The sequence below is a fragment of the Lactuca virosa genome, chromosome 9 (assembly GCF_052849685.1).
Source record: "Lactuca virosa cultivar CGN04683 chromosome 9, Lactuca_virosa_CGN04683_v6, whole genome shotgun sequence".
NCBI classification, from domain to species: Eukaryota; Viridiplantae; Streptophyta; class Magnoliopsida; order Asterales; family Asteraceae; genus Lactuca; species Lactuca virosa.
In genome coordinates, this window is record NC_136434.1 from 206,399,304 (window position 1) to 206,416,737 (window position 17,434).

At 36.7% G+C, this 17,434-nt stretch overlaps 1 protein-coding gene across 6 annotated transcripts; it reads left to right on the forward strand.

Annotated features, from left to right (window-relative positions):
- Nucleotides 1–6,315: 6,315 nt before the first annotated feature.
- Nucleotides 6,316–9,317, forward strand: LOC145141069 (thylakoid ADP,ATP carrier protein, chloroplastic-like). 6 transcript variants are annotated; one of them, XM_079074414.1, is made up of 12 exons: nt 6,316–6,506; nt 6,607–6,767; nt 6,855–6,943; nt 7,088–7,144; nt 7,271–7,343; nt 7,430–7,498; nt 7,590–7,702; nt 7,926–8,095; nt 8,228–8,306; nt 8,600–8,799; nt 8,873–9,024; nt 9,110–9,317. In XM_079074414.1, exons 2-10 carry the CDS (start codon nt 6,720–6,722, stop codon nt 8,721–8,723), a joined length of 822 nt encoding a protein of 273 aa, XP_078930540.1. In that variant the 5' UTR covers nt 6,316–6,506; nt 6,607–6,719; the 3' UTR covers nt 8,724–8,799; nt 8,873–9,024; nt 9,110–9,317. The 6 variants fall into 6 exon arrangements, with proteins under 6 accessions (XP_078930540.1, XP_078930538.1, XP_078930539.1 ...); XM_079074412.1 differs by having other exon boundaries at nt 8,600–8,700; XM_079074413.1 differs by having other exon boundaries at nt 8,600–8,700; nt 8,873–8,988.
- Nucleotides 9,318–17,434: the final 8,117 nt, after the last annotated feature.

A 17,434-nucleotide genomic window follows, 5' to 3' on the forward strand; every position in this document is an offset into this window, starting at 1 on the left:
TTGAGTGTGTGATATGAATCTCAGTTATGAGAGAAACAAACACATTCACTCTATATACTTTGGGCTGAGCTTCATATAAAACATTGCACCGGATCCAAGTAAAACCATCCGAACCCAATCCACAAAAGATCCAAGTAAAACCATCCAAACCCAATCCACAAAAGATTCGTGTGTCCAACAATCCTGTAAGTTTAGACAAAACAAGGCACAATCCAATATTTCACCAGGTATACATAAATAACCCCTAAATAAACGATTATTCAGAATTCTATGAAGGGTACAAGGAAAATCGATTATAAGATGCATTAGTTTGAAAAAGAACGTTAGTTTTAACAAAACTTGTTACCCAACATCCTATATTTGAGGGATGAAAGTCGAACTTAATAGGGTTACAATGATTCATTCTCGTCGAGGACAAAAAAAACGTTTACCTTTATCATTCTCATCTTTGATGACAACATTTTCCCTTTCATGAAATCTTCATTCCTACTTTCCAATATTCGTAAATCCAGATTATTGACTTCTGGACATCTCAGTATCCGCCTCCAATAATTCCTCTATGTTCCTAATATATCCTCTTCTTTTAGACTCCATTTGGATCCCGACATATATATTTTGAATGCTTATATTTTTTCCAAGATAGAAGTCTAAAAAGAAAAGGATTTATCCGGAACAGAGAAGAACCAATACAGGTGGTTCGGAATAGCAAAGATGCGAGCCGTTGTCCTAAAATGTAGTAAAGTAGAAGAAATCATAATGCATGAATATTAATGGCAATTCATGAGAAATTTAGCAAAGATGCAAACTTAAAATGGAATAACAGTTCATAAACATGATTTTCATCTGTAGACTAAGATGTCTAATCCAGTTATCGTAACTTTCTACAAAGGTTTGTGTAATGCCCGTGTTTCTGGGCTACGCATTAGTATAATGATGTAGTAGTCAAGGCCAACCATTGTAACCTATTTTGAAGTAATAAAGATGAATTATTTGAATATTATGTGAGTTGTTTTATTTTATGTGCTTATATATTGGCTTATAAAGACATAATAAAAATAAGCGTCAAAAACAAAGTGTTAGATAAACCTAATATCTATACATAAAGTTTTAGTGTTCGAAACAAGGATTCCGGATATATAAAGAACGCCGAAATCCGAATTATAACGAAGAAGTTATCGCCTGTCGAACTTTTAGGAGTTCTCACACCTTCCAACTTCACTTTCTCTCTCTAAACTCTCTCTCTAACCCCCCCTAAAGCCTAGGAAAACCCTCTAGCACCAGAAGGAAGCCCCGAGGCTCCCGAAGGCTCCGAGAAAAGAGCTTTTCGGATCAGAAACGCTGTTCCAGCGAAGCCCGATTTTTAATAAAAACCTGTTGTAAGTGAGATACGCCTACCGTACTTTGAATATAGCTTATATTTAAATATAATATCGTTATTATGAACCTATAAATATGATTTATCAGTGATTCAAATTCGTTATACTGATTGATCTACTTACGGGAATGATGTCTAGGCTGTGATTTAGTGAGGTGTTTAAAGTGGGATTTTCAAACAGTATACTTCGTATACCAAACAGACCCTACCTCCGATATGATCCTACCTGGTTGTTCCTTACTTGATAGATCATGAAGTAGACTTTGATTTAATGATGAATCTAGACTAATAATTAGTCGCAATAAATATTAGACTAAAATCTAGTGATAATAAAACTAGGTTTCATCGAAGCAAATCATATTGTTAAGAAGTGAAGCGCTGCTCAAATTTCGAGTCGTCATTTTAACAAGTGAGTGCATAGTCACTTTCAACTTATACATAGATATGAAGTATTTTATATAAATTATGTGCTATGTGTGCATATTATCTGAATACTTGTTGTCTATGATGGATGAAAGATTTTATATATGTTTTAAATGATTTAAACCGTATATGTATTTTATATCTACAAAATGTGTTGGGTAAAACATGGTTAGATGTAATATTTGGGTGTGATGAAATAAAATGATGAGAGGCCTCGATGTTGACGATGTTTCCAGTCATCTAGCGGAGTATAAATGATGACCACGGACTTTTCTAGACAGTCCAGTGAAACGCTATCAGGCTCGCAACCTATAGGTGTTTGTGAACGATGTGTTCACCGGTATACTCCATCCCCCTCATGGTTGCCTTAAGGACATTTATTGCTGAGGAACCCCCTTAGCAGTAGTGTCCGTCCCGATGATGATCCTTAGGCTAGGTCCCTTATGATAGATGTTTTAGGGACGTAAAGTGAGGATAACGGGAACGGGTAATCGGGTTATTGTTGGTTGATGAAATTAATAAACTTATTTATTGTGGGTTGAAAACCCAATGTGCTCACCAGGCTCCCAAGCCTGACCCACTCAGTTTCTTGTATTACAGGTAGTGGCAATCGAGCATAGATGTGATGTTTGGCTGAGGGATTATGGATTATAGGTCTGTAGTTATGAATAAATGTTGTAAGGCTTATATTGTACTGTTTATGCTTTTGATCTGTAGCGAACATGACATCCCGTGGTTTTTAATGAAATACATTTCTTCGAAAATGCTTTGGTAAATCTTTATCATATTTTATTTTGGGAACAAATTCCGCAACACTTTTATTTAAAATGTTACTCTGATTTTCAAACAAAGCATAAACAAAATCGGTCTTTTCTGGCCGTGAAAATGGGGATGTCACAGTTGGTATTAGAGCATTAGTGTAAGCGAACTAGGAATTTCTAGGATTTCTAGACTTAAACTTAGGATGCTAAGCGATGATTTTGAGATGAGTGTCTACTATATTTTAGACACAAGCACTAGTTTATTTTAGGAAAGATGCCTAAAATGCTTTTATGTGCTATATGCTATTATTTGTTTGAATCTATGGTCTGTTGCCGACCGGATCTGGAAACCTTATGTGTTCAGGATTCTAAACGTACGACTACGATATTAGAACTAACATGTAAACGTTTCGGAGGGATACAGATGATTTAAAGGTCTATCCTAAATAAAGATCTAAATTCGCCCTATTCGGTGTATAGATCAAAATGGAAAGAACCCAAAGTGGAGTCGGGAACGCGAATGGAAACAGGAATCAACAGCCTCAACCACCAGTGATTGAGTAAATACCTGTTGTAGCAGCCACTCCTGAGCTAATCACGATGGTCGGAGTACAAGCGATGATCCAAATGATGTTGGATCGTTAAATGGAAGAGACCAAACGGATACTTCAACAGAATCGAGAGGAAGCTACAATACCTGTCGAACAGCCATAATTGAATGATGGGCAGTCAGAGGAGGGAAACTACAGCAGGACCGTTGGTCAAGATGATCCGCCAGTGATTAGGAGGAACGACCCAGATGACGGAGTCGAGAGGAATGGCTGCAAGTACAAAGATTTTCTAACTTGCAAGCCATCGACTTTCATTGGGAAGGAAGATCCAATCGGAGTTATGGATTGGATCTCGGAGATGGAGTTGGCCTTCATGACATGTGGATGCAGAGGCAAGTTACAAACCACATTTGCAGTATGCCAGTTCAGAGGAGGCGCGGTTCGTTGGTGGAACACCTTGGGGAAGACTTTGAGCCCTAATAAGCCCCTGCAACTAACGTGGGCAGAGTTTTTGGTGCAATTCAAGTGCAAGTACTGCTCAGCCCAAAACCTGCTCGAGCTAGAGAACCAATTCCTGACCTTGAAGAAAGGAAGCATGTCGATTGATGAATACACCAACAACTTCACAGAGAAGATGAAGTTTGCCTTGCGTCTTGTCCCAGACGAGCTGACAAAAATTGACAAGTATGCAAAGGGACTTCCGTGGGAGTATGCGGTGCCAGTACATCAGGCACCTACTCTAGAGGCAACTATCTGGGTTGCCAAGTTTGTTGAGGAGATGATCAAGGGAAGAGCCGCCATCAAGGTTGAGGTTGGCGAAAAGAGGAAATTTGAAGGGTCTGCAAGGCCCAATAAGAAGAGCAAGTCCAGTTCAAGGAAGTTTGGAGGAGGAGGAGCCGAAGCGAAGTGGTGCGACAAGTGCAAGAAGAAACACTCTGGGAAATGGAGGTGTAGAGTATACCAGTGGTGTGTGATTATCCGGAAGTATTTCCCGAAGATCTTCCTGGATTACCACCTTATAGACAAGTAGAGTTCTAAATAGACTTGTTACCAGGAACGACACCAATAGCAAAAGCACCGTACCGATTAGCACCAAAGGAGAAAAAGGAGCTCATGACGCAACTTCAGGAGTTGTTGGACAACGGTTTCATTCGACCTAGTTCATCACCCTGGGGAGCTCCGGTGTTATTCGTGAAAAAGAAGGACGGAAGCATGAGAATGTGTATAGACTACCGAGAGCTGAACAAGGCAACGGTGAAAAAAAAGTATCCATTGCCAAGGATTTATGATCTATTCGATCAGTTGCAAGGTTCGAGATATTTCTCAAAGATCGATCTTAGGTCAGGATATCATCAGCTGAAGGTGAGAGAGCAGGATATTGAGAAAACTGCGTTCAAAACTAGATATGGACACTATGAGTTCTTGGTTATGTCCTTTGGACTAACCAATGCTCCAGCATCATTCATGGATTTGATGAACAGGGTTTGTAAACCATTCCTCGATAAATCTGTGATAGTGTTCGTAGATGACATTTTGATTTACTCGAAAAATCCAGGAGGAGCATGGCAGACAGTTGCAAGAAGTGTTAAAAGTATTGAAGAAGGATAAGTTGTATGCAAAGTTCTCCAAATTTGATTTTTGGATCTGAGAAGTCCAATTCTTGGGTCATGTGGTTAACCAAGAAGGGATAATGGTTGACCAACAAAGATCGAAGCTGTGATGAAGTGGGAAGATCGAAAAGTCCCACGGAGATTCGAAGCTTTCTGGGATTAGCTGGATATTACTGAAGGTTTATCAAAGGCTTTTCTTCGATAGCTGCTCCATTAACAGTTTTGACCCATAAGGGAGCTACTTATACATGGAGTGAGTAGCACGAAGAAGCATTCGAGAAGTTAAAGAAAAAATTATGTGAAACACCGATTCTTTCTCTACCCGATGGAGTTGAAGACATCACAGTCTATAGTGACGCATCTGGAGTCGGGTTTGGTTGTGTTCTGACCCAAAGAGAGAAGGTGATAGCATATGCATCTCGACAATTGAAAGAGCATGAAAAGAACTACCCCACTCATGATTTAGAGTTGGCAGCGGTAGTATTTGCCCTAAAGATATGGATGCATTATCTCTATGGCACGAAATGCAAACTTTTCACTGATCATAAGAGTCTAGTATCTTTTTAATCACTACTAGAAAAACAGCCTTTTACGACGTGCAATTAATGACACACACTGATAGAGGACGCGCATTTGTGCGTGCCCTAAAAATTAATGTCAGTTTTCCAAATTTTGAAGGATAGAGGACACGCATTTTTGCGCGCCCTATAATTAGTGTCCAACAAAAAAAATAATAAAAATACGGAGGGCACCTATCATAAAAAGCGTGTTGTGTAAATGTGTGGTTTTATATTTTTTAGAAAGGCGCGGTTCTCCGTTGTTTTAATAATCTATGGTGGGAAATGAAATCCCAAAAAATTAAACAGCCGCCTGATTCATCTCCTTCTTCTCCTTCTAAAATCCTCTAACAAAAACCATAATAATCTTTCTTCGCCTGATTCATCTCCTTATTCTCCTTATAAAATTCTCAAACAAAAAACCCCAATAATCCTTTTGAAGCAGCCCTCTTCCTCTACCTATGCATTCTCTCTCTCTCTTTGGAAAACCCTAATCACCCTTCTGGTTTTCTGAACCAGGTTCCTCCGCTACTATCAGACCACCACAGTCCCCCGCCGGATCGCTAAAACAATAGTCATCGATGCACCACTTCACCCTTCTGGTTCGTTATCCCCCTCCTTTAATGTCTGCGATCGACAATGGAGATGATGGCCACCACTACTACTCCATTTCTCACATGTCCGCCTCGTTCCCGAGTTTAACAAAAGAAAAGAAGAGAGGAGAAAAGAAAGTCATGAGAGAAAAGAAGAGAAATGAAAGGAAAACAATTTTTTTTTTATGTTCCCGAGTTGGAGAGAAGTGGAAGGAAAATGAATCATTTTGTTCTTTCTTTCCAAATCCTCCCAAATCGGAAGGAAAATTAGAAGGGAAAGTGATCCTCCCATTTCTCTCAACTTCCTTCCATTTCCCTCCTTTAATGAAACTTGGAAACACCAATTTAATTTCTTTTATTTTGTTCTCATTTCCACCCATTTCCTTTCCTTTCTCTAGTTTAAGTTCAACTGGGGAACGGGGTGGTCGATCTGTCTTCATACACATACCACCACAACGCACAATCGTTTCAAAATACCCTAGCTAAACAAGCCCCTTCCTCTATAGAGATTTTTGGGTCCGATTTTTAGGGATTACCATATCACTCATCTCTCCTTTCCGCCACCGTCGCCGACCCACGTGCCGCCCGTCAACGATACCCATCTGATCCTGCTCCTTCTTGGTTCAGTCCCAAAAGGTACATTCGTTATGTTTCTTCTCTGTTCGTATTTTCACTTCTTGATCAATTGAGAAGAAATCCAGCACTATTAATGTTCTTTATACCTTCTTTTCTACAGGGGGCGAATTTGACTTAAACCATTTTAAAGATGGTAAAGCAGCAAAAAAGGAACGAATCCTGAAAAGGGCTCAAGCTGAATCTGAAGGAAAGACAGTTGAAGCCAAGAAGCCGATGGTTGTCAAATATGGTCTTAATCATATCACGTATCTTATCGAGCAGGTTTTTCATTTCCACCATTTAAATATACAATCTTTATAATCTTTCGGAAACAAAATAGCTTATGTTACTTATTTTCACTCCTTTTAGAACAAGGCTCAATTGGTGATCATTGCTCATGACGTAGACCCCATTGAATTGGTTGTCTGGCTTCCTGCTTTGTGCAGAAAGATGGAAGGGTAACCTTGCTCATGTGCTTTACATTATTTGAGGAAATGAAAGGAAAAACATAAATGAGGGAAAATTTGTAAAATTTAGGACTTAATGGGAAAACACTCATATATATAACTTAAATGATTCACTTATGTCTTATAATTTTTCAGGTGCTACGTATTCTCCCCTATAGTGCAGTCCAACTATTTGCTTATGAGTCTTACAAGGTAAGCAAAAACTTTTTCTTGGAAAAGGTGATTTGACCATTTTGCCCTTGTAAAAATAAGGGCAAGATTTTTTTTTTATGATTATTGCATTATAAATTGATGTTGAGTTTTGCAGAAACTTTATAGGGGGAAAGATGGTGAGCTTTCTGTTATTGGGAGATTAGCTGCAGGTGCTTCTGCTGGAATGACTTCCACTTTTGTAAGATTTCTCTCTCTTTTTTCATATTTTATTTATTTTTATTTATTTATTGTTTTAAATTAAAATTCCTTAATATGTTTTTTTAGGTGACATATCCATTAGATGTCCTTCGATTACGAATGGCAGTTGATCCTGGATATCAAACAATCACAAATGTAAGATTTATGTCTACTTATTAATGATTTATTTATTTATAAAAACATATAACTTTTTTTTAATAAATAAATAAACCATAATTTTAATCAGGTTGTTGTAAGGATGCTAAAAGAGGAAGGAATCGGATCTTTCTACAGAGGACTTGTACCTTCTCTCATTGGAATAGCCCCTTATGTTGCAGTCAAATTTTGTGTGTTTGACTTGTGAGCTTCCTATTAAATATATTTACATTTAACCCCCTCAACTATTGGTTTTTACTGATTTATCCACTTAACTATTTTCTTTACTGATTAAACCATTAATCACTATAGAAAATCCATAAGCAAATGCTCTACTCCAACATATTTGATTTTGGATCCTAAACATGACTTGTTTGACCAATAGCTGAGGGTATTTTGGTAATTAACAATGAATGTATATAAATAGGGTGAAAAAGTCTTTGCCAGAAAAGTTCAAAAACAAAACTGAAGCATTACTAGTGACAGCTTTTGTAGCAGCCACTATTGCCACTGTTACATGCTACCCTTTGGATACTATAAGAAGACAAATGCAAATGAGGGGTACTCCTTATAAGACAGTTTTGGAGGCTTTTCTAGGTAATTTCTTACTATAAATAGCAACCTACTTTCATTTATTTATTTACAATATACACCCTTCTACTTGTTTCTACTAAATTTCACAAATAAAAAAAAACATAATTAATTATATAATTGGATTATTTTGTGTAGGTATTATTGCTCATGATGGTGTTGCTGGATTATATAGAGGTATTGTGCCAAATGCATTAAAAATGTTACCAAACAGCAGGTTTAATTTTAACTTTTTGTGCCCTTAAAATTTAAATCCTTGTCTATTTTCCTTCTTTTTCTTTATTAAGTTTTGTCTGGATATTAGAAAAAAAAATATGAAAGGAAAAAAGTTGAGGGTAAATTTGTAAGAAGTTAGGAGTTGATAAGGAAAGCTTCCTTTTCTTGACTTTCTATATTAGGTTATTTTGTCTGGATTAAGTAAAAAAGAAACATGCATATATATTTTATAGGATTAAGTAAAAAAAAAAGGAAATGACCAATTTGACCTCTCATTTTGTTTGGTTCTTGTAGCATTAGGCTCACAACCTTTGATGCTTTGAAACGGTTGATTTCAGCAAGTGAGAAAGAGTACCAAAGAATCTTGGAGGAAAATAGTAATGAACAAAAGCAAGGTTCATGTAGTTCCACAAGCTGAGTTATTTATTTAATTTGTTGTAAATCTTTTGGCCATTATAATATTTATTGTGAAGGGAAAATCTTGTTTGGGAACTGTAAGTATTTTTACTTAAATACCCTTTGATTGTTTTGCTTGAGTTAACATGTTTATTGTGGATGTTATGCCAGATTGTTCATCAGAAAACTGCAGCAGCTCTGTGCTTGACTACAGTCAAGAATGAAGATAAGATGGAGTTCAGCAGAATCTTGGAAGTAGAATGTCCTAATAAGAATTAATTTTAAAAGTATAAATTATATTCTTTGAAAAATTTGCTAGATTGGTAGGTTTAAAAGTAGAATGTCCTAATAAGAGTTAATTTTAAAAGTAGAATGAAAATGACAAGTGATTTTGTGTTGTGTTTACAGGGTTGATGAAAACGAATAGCTCTGGAGTTAGAAGAGGAAAAGAAAGCTCAAGCTGAAAGAGATAAGATGCTGCAAATGCAAATGTTGCATTCTTCATTTCAATTGTTAGTATGAAACACAGAGTAGATTAGATGAATGCAAATTTATATATTGTAAGAAATAGAATTGTATGACATTAAATTTTATGCAATGGATTGTATTTTTTGTATATGGTATTTTACTTCTATTATGAGACATTAAATGCAAATTTAATTTAAAAATTAATAAATATATCAATATATTTTTTTTAAACATTTAAATTTACGATACGCATTGTGTGTCATAAATGCGCGTCGTAAATGTGTGTCGTCTATAGACGACGCGCAAAAGCGTGTCGTCTCTCGTTATGACAGGGCCTTCCTTGACGTGCATTTGCGCGTCGTCTGAGCGTTTTACGACACACATTGCGCGTCGTAAAAGGCTGTTTTCTAGTAGTGAATCAAAAGGAATTGAATATGAGGCAACGACGCTGGCTAGAGTTACTCAATGACTACGACTGTGAGATACTTTACCACCCTGGTAAAGCGAATGTTGTAGTTGATGCTCTGAGTCGAAAAGTGAGCCTTGAGAGAAAAAGGCCAAGAGCGTTGAGAATATAATCAAGAAAGCTCAGGAAGAAGCTTCATAGAAAAATGATCGAAAGGAAAAACGTTTAGGCAAAACGTTAGTGTTCAGTACAAACAATCAAGGATTGAAGGTATTCCAAGATAGGATTTGGGTACCTAAGACGGGAGGAGTAAGAGATCTTCTGATGGAAGAAGCTCCCAAGACCATGTACTCGATTCATCTCGGTAGCACTAAAATGTATAAGGATCTGAAACCCTACTACTGGTGGCCGACGATGAAGCTCGATGTTGCAAAGTATGTGGCCGAGTGTGTAAACTTGTGCAAGGGTTAAGGCACAACGTCAGAAACCATATGGGAGTTTAAAACCTTTACCTGTACCCATAGGTAAATGGGAAGACATCACCATGGATTTTGTGACTAAACTACCCATGACGAAGAACGGTCATGACATGATTTGGGTAGTCGTTGATCGTTTCACCAAAAGTGCACACTTCATAGCAGCCAACGAGAGTTGGTCTATGGATAAGCTCGCAAATGCTTATGTGAAGGAGGTAGTAAGACTGCACAGTGTTCCTTTAATGATAGTATCAGATCGTGATAGTCGTTTCACGTCAAGATTTTGGAGAAGTCTACAAGAGGAATTGGGTACGAAGTTGTGTTTAAGTACAGCTTACCATCCACAGACTGATGGTCAGAGCGAAAGAATGATTCAAACACTTGAAGATATGCTAAGAGCATGTACCCTGGAATTCCAAGGTAACTGGGATGAGCACTTACCTCTGGTAGAATTTTCCTATAATAACAGTTTCCCCTAGAGCATCAAGATGGCACCTTATCAAGCCTTGTACGGACATAAGTGTCGTACGCCGTCTTGTTGGCTTGAGGCTGGGGAGAAGCAGTTTATTGGCCCCGAGATAGTCCATCAGACTGCTGAGAAGTTAAAGGTGATCAGGGAAAGGATGTTAGCCACTCAGGATCATCAGAAGCGCTATGCTGATAAGAAGAGACGGCCGATGACATTCGAAGTAGGAGATTCAGTTTCGCTTAAAGTCTCACTGTGGAAGAGACTTATAAGATTTGGGAAACGAGGAAAGTTGAGTCCAAGGTTTATTGGACCGTTCATAAGTATTTCAGAGGATTGGGAACCAAGCTTACAAACTTGAACTACCAGAAGAACTAGATGGTATTCATAACACATTCCATGTGTGTTATTTGAGGAAATTTACGGGAGAAGTTCCCGACATAATTCCAATCTCAGAGTTAAGGATGGAGGAGAATAAGAGGCTAATCGAAGAGCCCGAGGCAATTGTTGACCGTAAGACTAAGATTTTACAATGCAAGATAGTCGACTTAGTGCTTGTGCGCTGGACACATACGAATGGGCCGAATCTCACTTGGAAACAGAGAGTGACATGATGAGTCGCTACCCACATCTGTTTGTTGATGCATAATTCCAGGACGGAATCATCCTAAGGGGGGAGAGAATTGTAACGCCCGTGTTTCTGGGCTACGCATTAGAATAATGATGTAGTAGTCAAGTTCAACCATCGTAACCTATTTTGAAGTAATAAAGATGAATTATTTGAATATTATGTGAGTTGTGTGATTTTATGTGCTTATATATTGGCTTATAAAGACATAATAAAAATAAGCGTAAAACATAAAGTGTTAGAATAACCCAATATCTATACATAAAGTTGTAGTGCTCGAAACAAGGATTCCGGATATATAAAGAACGCCGAAATCCGAGTTATAGCGAAGAAGTTATCGCATGTCGAACTTTTACGGCAAAACCGGCACAACATCGGGAATCGTAAAAAGTGATTTTTTTGATAAACTACTTTTTAGCCTTAGAGATCTAAATGAAAGTTGTAGTATACATTAAACCGAGAACATACATCAAAAGAACGCCCAAATCTGACTTCGTATGAGGAAGTTATGATTTTCTAAGATTTGGAATAGCAGTGCACAGCCCGGAATTCAAATTTTTGATCGAGCGGTTTTTGGCCCGTGCGACCTAAATGAGAATTGAAGATTAATAGGAGCTCGACGATAAAAAGACAGACGAAAACGGAGTCCGTATGTAGAAGTTATGAATTTTATGTGGTCATTTAACAATATAATCTTCTCGTACTGTCGAATTTAAAATCGGTCAAGAATTAGCCGACGGAGTCAAAAGGAAAGTGTAGATCTTGTCTTTACCTACGCGTGGATATAAAGAATGTCAAAAACGGAGCTCTTACGCAATAGTTATGATTTTTCTAAGTCGGGAATGAGCTGTGCGAAATCGGGTGACGTGGCGAAATCCTGGCCGTTGCATTCTCCCCAAGGCTAGCCACCAGATGGTGACACCTGGCCATGGACTCGACAAGTAGGTCCTCCTACTCGATGAGTAGAGTTGCCAGCCAACCTATAAATAGAGGTGTCGGGTGAAGCATTCTTCTCACACCTTCCAACTTCACTTTCTCTCTCTAAACTCTCTCTCTAACCCCCCCCTAAAGCCTAGGAAAACCCCCTAGCACCCGAAGGCTCCGAGAAAAGAGCTTTTCGGCTCAAAAACTCTGCTCCAGCGAAGCCCAGTTTTTAATAAAAACCCGCTGTAAGTGAGATACGCCTACCGTACTTTAAATATAGCTTATATTTAAATATAATATCGTTATTATGAACCTATAAATAAGATTTATCAGTGATTCAAAGTCGTTATCTGATTGATCTACTTACGGTAATGATGTCTAAGCTGTGATTTAGTGAGGTGTTTAAAGTGAGATTTCCATACAGTATACTTTGTATACCAAACGGACCCTACCTCCGATATGATCCTAACTGGTTGTTCCTTACTTGATAGATCATGAAGTAGACTTTGAGTTAATGATGGATCTAGACTAATAATTAGTCGCAATAAATATTAGACTAAAATCTAGTGATAATAATACTAGGTTTCGTCGAAGGAAATCATATTGTTAAGAAGTGAAGCGTTGCTCGAATTTCGAGTCGTCATTTTAACAAGTGAGTGCATAGTCACTTTCATCTTACACATAGATATGAAGTATTTTATATAAATTACGTGTTATGTGTGCATATTGTCTGAATACTTGTTGTCTATGCTGGATGAAAGATTTTATACATGTTTTAAATGATTTAAACTGTATATGTATTTTCTATCTACAAATGTGTTGGGTAAAACATGGGTAGATGTAATAGTTGAGTGTGATGAAATAAAATGATGAGAGACCTCGATGTTGACGATGTTTCCAGTCATCTAGCGGAGTATAGATGATGACCACAGACTTTTCTAGACAGTCCAGTGGAACGCTATCAGGCTCGCAACCTGTAGGTGTTTGTGAACAATGTGTTCACCAGTGTACTCCATCCCCCTCATGGTTGCCTTAAGGACATTTATTGCTGAGGAACCCCCTTAGCAGTAGTGTCCATCCCGATGATGATCCTTAGGCTAGGTCCCTTATGATAGATGTTTTAAGGACGTAAAGTGAGCATAACGGGAACGGGTAATCGGGTTATTGTTGGTTGATGAAATTAATAAACTTATTTATTATGGGTTGAAAACCCTATCTGCTCACCAAGCTCCCAAGCCTGACCCACTCAGTTTCTTGTATTACAGGTAGTGGCAATCGAGCATAGATGTTATGTTTGGCTGAGGGATTACGGATTATAGGCATGTAGTTATGAATAAATGTTGTAAGGCTTATATTGTATTGTTTATGCTTTTGATCTGTATCGAACATGACATCTCGTGGTTTTTAATGAAATACATTTCTTCGGAAATGCTTTGATAAATCTTTATCATATTTTATTTTGGGAACAAATACCGCAACACTTTTATTTAAAATGTTACTCTGATTTTCAAACAAAGCATAAACAAAATCGGTCTTTTCTGGCCGTGAAAATGAGGATGTCACAGTTTGGCCATATAAGAAGCAACAAAATCAGCTCATATGAGATTATGGGATACATCGATCAATAAGCCCTCAACATGATCGGCCTAAACTCAGCATATACAAACCAAATACCAATAAATTCAATTGTATTTTTTTTGTGTGTGTGTGTGAGAGAGAGAGAGAGAGAGAGAGAGAGACAGAGAGGATGCTTACAAGCAGCGATGACAGATGTGAGTGTGTTTTCAAGAGGCGTTTCTCAAGAAATCGGAGGAAGAACCATGCCATTGGAAGCAAAACTTGTTGGCTTAGAAAGAAGCCATTGAAGGTTCTAGACGAACACAAGAAACCCTAGAGAACATTTGGCGATCGACATTTTTGAAATCTGATGATAATTTATGGACAGGCCCGAAGAACACAAGCCCGTAATCTAGGCGAACAATCCAACCCACCATAGTTGTTGATCTCTGAAATGGGAAAAATGTCGTTTTGATATGGATCTTTTTTGTGTTAAATTTTTTTTTTGAATTGGTGAGATAGAAAGTTCATATGTTGAAACTTGAAAGTAAGAGAAGAGAAATCACAAGAGCATGAACTCTAATCAAATGTTATACAATAAAGCCATAAATCTGCTATTGCATTAGCATGAGCAAGAACTCCAATAAATAAGTGATGCATTCAACAAACTTTAATTTTGAACTTCTAGGGATTAATATCATACATAACAATATTTTTTTTTTCAAAATTGTGAATTTTTGTAATGGTTTCTAAATTTTACTAATAGTGGCAAATTAGTAGTGGTAGTAATAGATTCCGTTTATGGTTTTTTAGACCGGTCGTAGTGGGCAACACCGTTTATGGTTTTTGTTTGGTTTATGGTGGGATGTCAAGTCCACCAAGCAAATTACACCCTTTGTTTGCAAATAAAACGTAATATACTGGTAAAAAGGGGTATCGATCCTCGGGGAAATGGTTGTATTCAATCACCAATGCAATCTAATAGAATTAATGTAAATAAACTAACTAACTACAATTAAACTAAAAGGGGGGGGGGGTGTTGTGATTGCTTGAAAACTAAAAGACTTGAATAACTAAAAAGCTTGCAATTAAGCAAGATGGTGAGATGCTCAAATGTTGGGAACAATTGGTTAACCAAGGCAATTCAACACAATGAACATTTGTGTGTTTATCATTAGGATTCAATACAAAGCTTATCATTCATCCCAAATTGGTTATAGCAATCATGAAGCATGATATGCCAAGATTCCTCATAGGTAGTATGGAGGTTGGGGAAGCCCACAACACACCTTCTTAATCAAGATCAAGGGTCAATTGAAGCAATTGAACCCAAGAAGTCAATTAGCCTTAAGAATAAAGGAATCCCCAATTCCTAGAGGATGTCAATTCTTACACACCCATAAAGGAGCTATGATTCATAAGCTAGAGATGATTTCTACCATCATAAAGCTCTTGTTCTAAGTAGATTCAATGATTCAATGCAAAACCAAAGAAATTAACCAACAATTACTCATTCAAGTACCAAGCTCATGATCAAAGTATCAAACAAGCATAAGAATTATAAAATAGAATCATAAACATAAGATAAATTGATAATCAACATGAATCCTTCAAAAACCCACAAACATTTAAGGGTTTTTTAGCCAAAGTTAACCAAATTAGAGAGTTTAGCCACTCATGGAAATAGAATAACAATCACAAAAGTCTAATTGCATAAAGAAACTACCAATAATTTGGAAAGATGAAAAGAGATGAGTCTTGAGTTTCAAAATCGCCTCCTACAGGTCTCCAATGGTGTAAAATCGAGAGTATGGCTACTAGATCTGATCCCCCAAGGTTATGGTGTGCCAAATGACCAAAATGCCCAAACTGGGCAGTTGCGCGGGTACCCGCGCGACGAAAATTCCACCCGCGCAAATGTTGCTGTAATGCTATTGGTCCTTCATTTCTCCACTCCACCCTTCCACTACCAAAGATTCCTTTGGTCCCCTCCATATCCATGTGATTTAAACCAACCAATCATCATTTAGCTACAAAAATGGATGCTCCAAGCCCAAACATAGAAGTTTATGACCCATCTTCACAAGTCCAAAATATCCAAGTCTTCAACTCTTTAAGGCTCAAGTCTTCTTTTATGTATCCGCCAAGCCCAATAGCGCCTCGAGAGCCCACAAGTCCGTCTTCACTCTAATCCACAATCGCGATAAGCTCCAAAACCCTATAAAATTCCTCATGCAAAATAAAAAGTCCCCGATACGATCCATGATGAAGAAAATATAGAATATACAATGCAATACTAATAAAAAGAGCTAAAAATCTAAAATAAACTAATAAAAAATAAGGAAATAAAATAAGCTATTAGTTTAGTTACAATAGTATGAATTTATTTCGGTCCAAACCAAACCAAACCAAACAGCAACTCAGACCAAACAAAAAACCAAATTATACTTCAGTTTGGATTGTTTTGAAAATTGAAAAACCAAATTTTAAGTTTAAAAGAAAATGCAAATTTTAAAATTTTCGAACATAAAATCCAAAGTTTCAACATCAAATATAAAGTTTCAAATAGAACATGGGTTAAAGGAAGTAACTTTTGAGATTTTGTAACATAGAGTTTCAAATAGAACATGGGTTAAAGGAAGTAACTTTTGAGATTTCGTAATTCAGAAGTTGATGTATAATGTATCCATGAAATATGAAAATATATTTTTAGTTTTTCTATTTTATTTTTAAAGTATAAAAAAATATAATATTTAATTAATAAAATAATTAGTTAATTAATTTTGTAATTCGATTTTGTTTGGTTGGAACTCTACCAGACAAGAAAACTAAAATTGAAATTTTGTTTGGTCTGAATTTGTTTTCGGTTTCTTCGGTTGCAAACAAAATAATGACCACCCCTACAAATTAGTTTAATTTCTTTTTTAGTATATGAACATATCTAAACATTATTCATAATATCAATCTATTGATAATAATATACTTTAATAAAAATCCCTATTATAACACTCTTTCACATCATGGTTGCTATAATCATGAAATGTAAGTTGTTATGGCCAGTAAAACTTTGGAAAAATAGTACTTATTTCTATTCTTGGTTGCTTAAAGATTTAGCATAGAATCTTATAAGAGATTCTCAAACTAATTAATCAGGCCAGACAAAGGTATTCATAAACGTAATATTAGGTATTCATAAACGTAAAAATATTGAAACTTTTTCATACATATGTAATGAGCTAATACTCATCAAGTTCTAAACTTCAAGTTCAAGTTATCTATATACGTCAAATATAAAACAACAAGAAATATCAAAACAACAATCTCTTATGTTTTCCTATGCCAATAGCTATAACTGTTGGATTAGGTGTCTAAGCCCATAACTATAATTGGTATGTACTTGAATTGATAGCAGCACAGTCCTTTTGGGTTGCCCTCAACCTAGCAACTGGACAAGGAAATTATGAAAGGAGAGATATTAATTTATAAGATTAATGAATTAATATAAATGATTTATTAATATGTTAAAAGATTAATATATTAATAAGAAATCATTATGTTTAATTAATTGTTAGCCAGAAATTAATCAGAATTGATTTTGGGGTTAAAAGAATTAATTATAAGGTGCAGGGACTAGTTTGCAATTATCTAATAGTTGAGTGGAAGGCTCTAGAACCCCCTTGGAAGAGGGTGGACGAAATCTTTAGGGGAAACCCTAATAATTTCGTCCATAGGGGCTTGGATAAGGCCCTTGGGTTTGCTTAGGCCCTAAGCAAAGGATAACTAGGGTTTCCCTTAAACCCTAGATCCC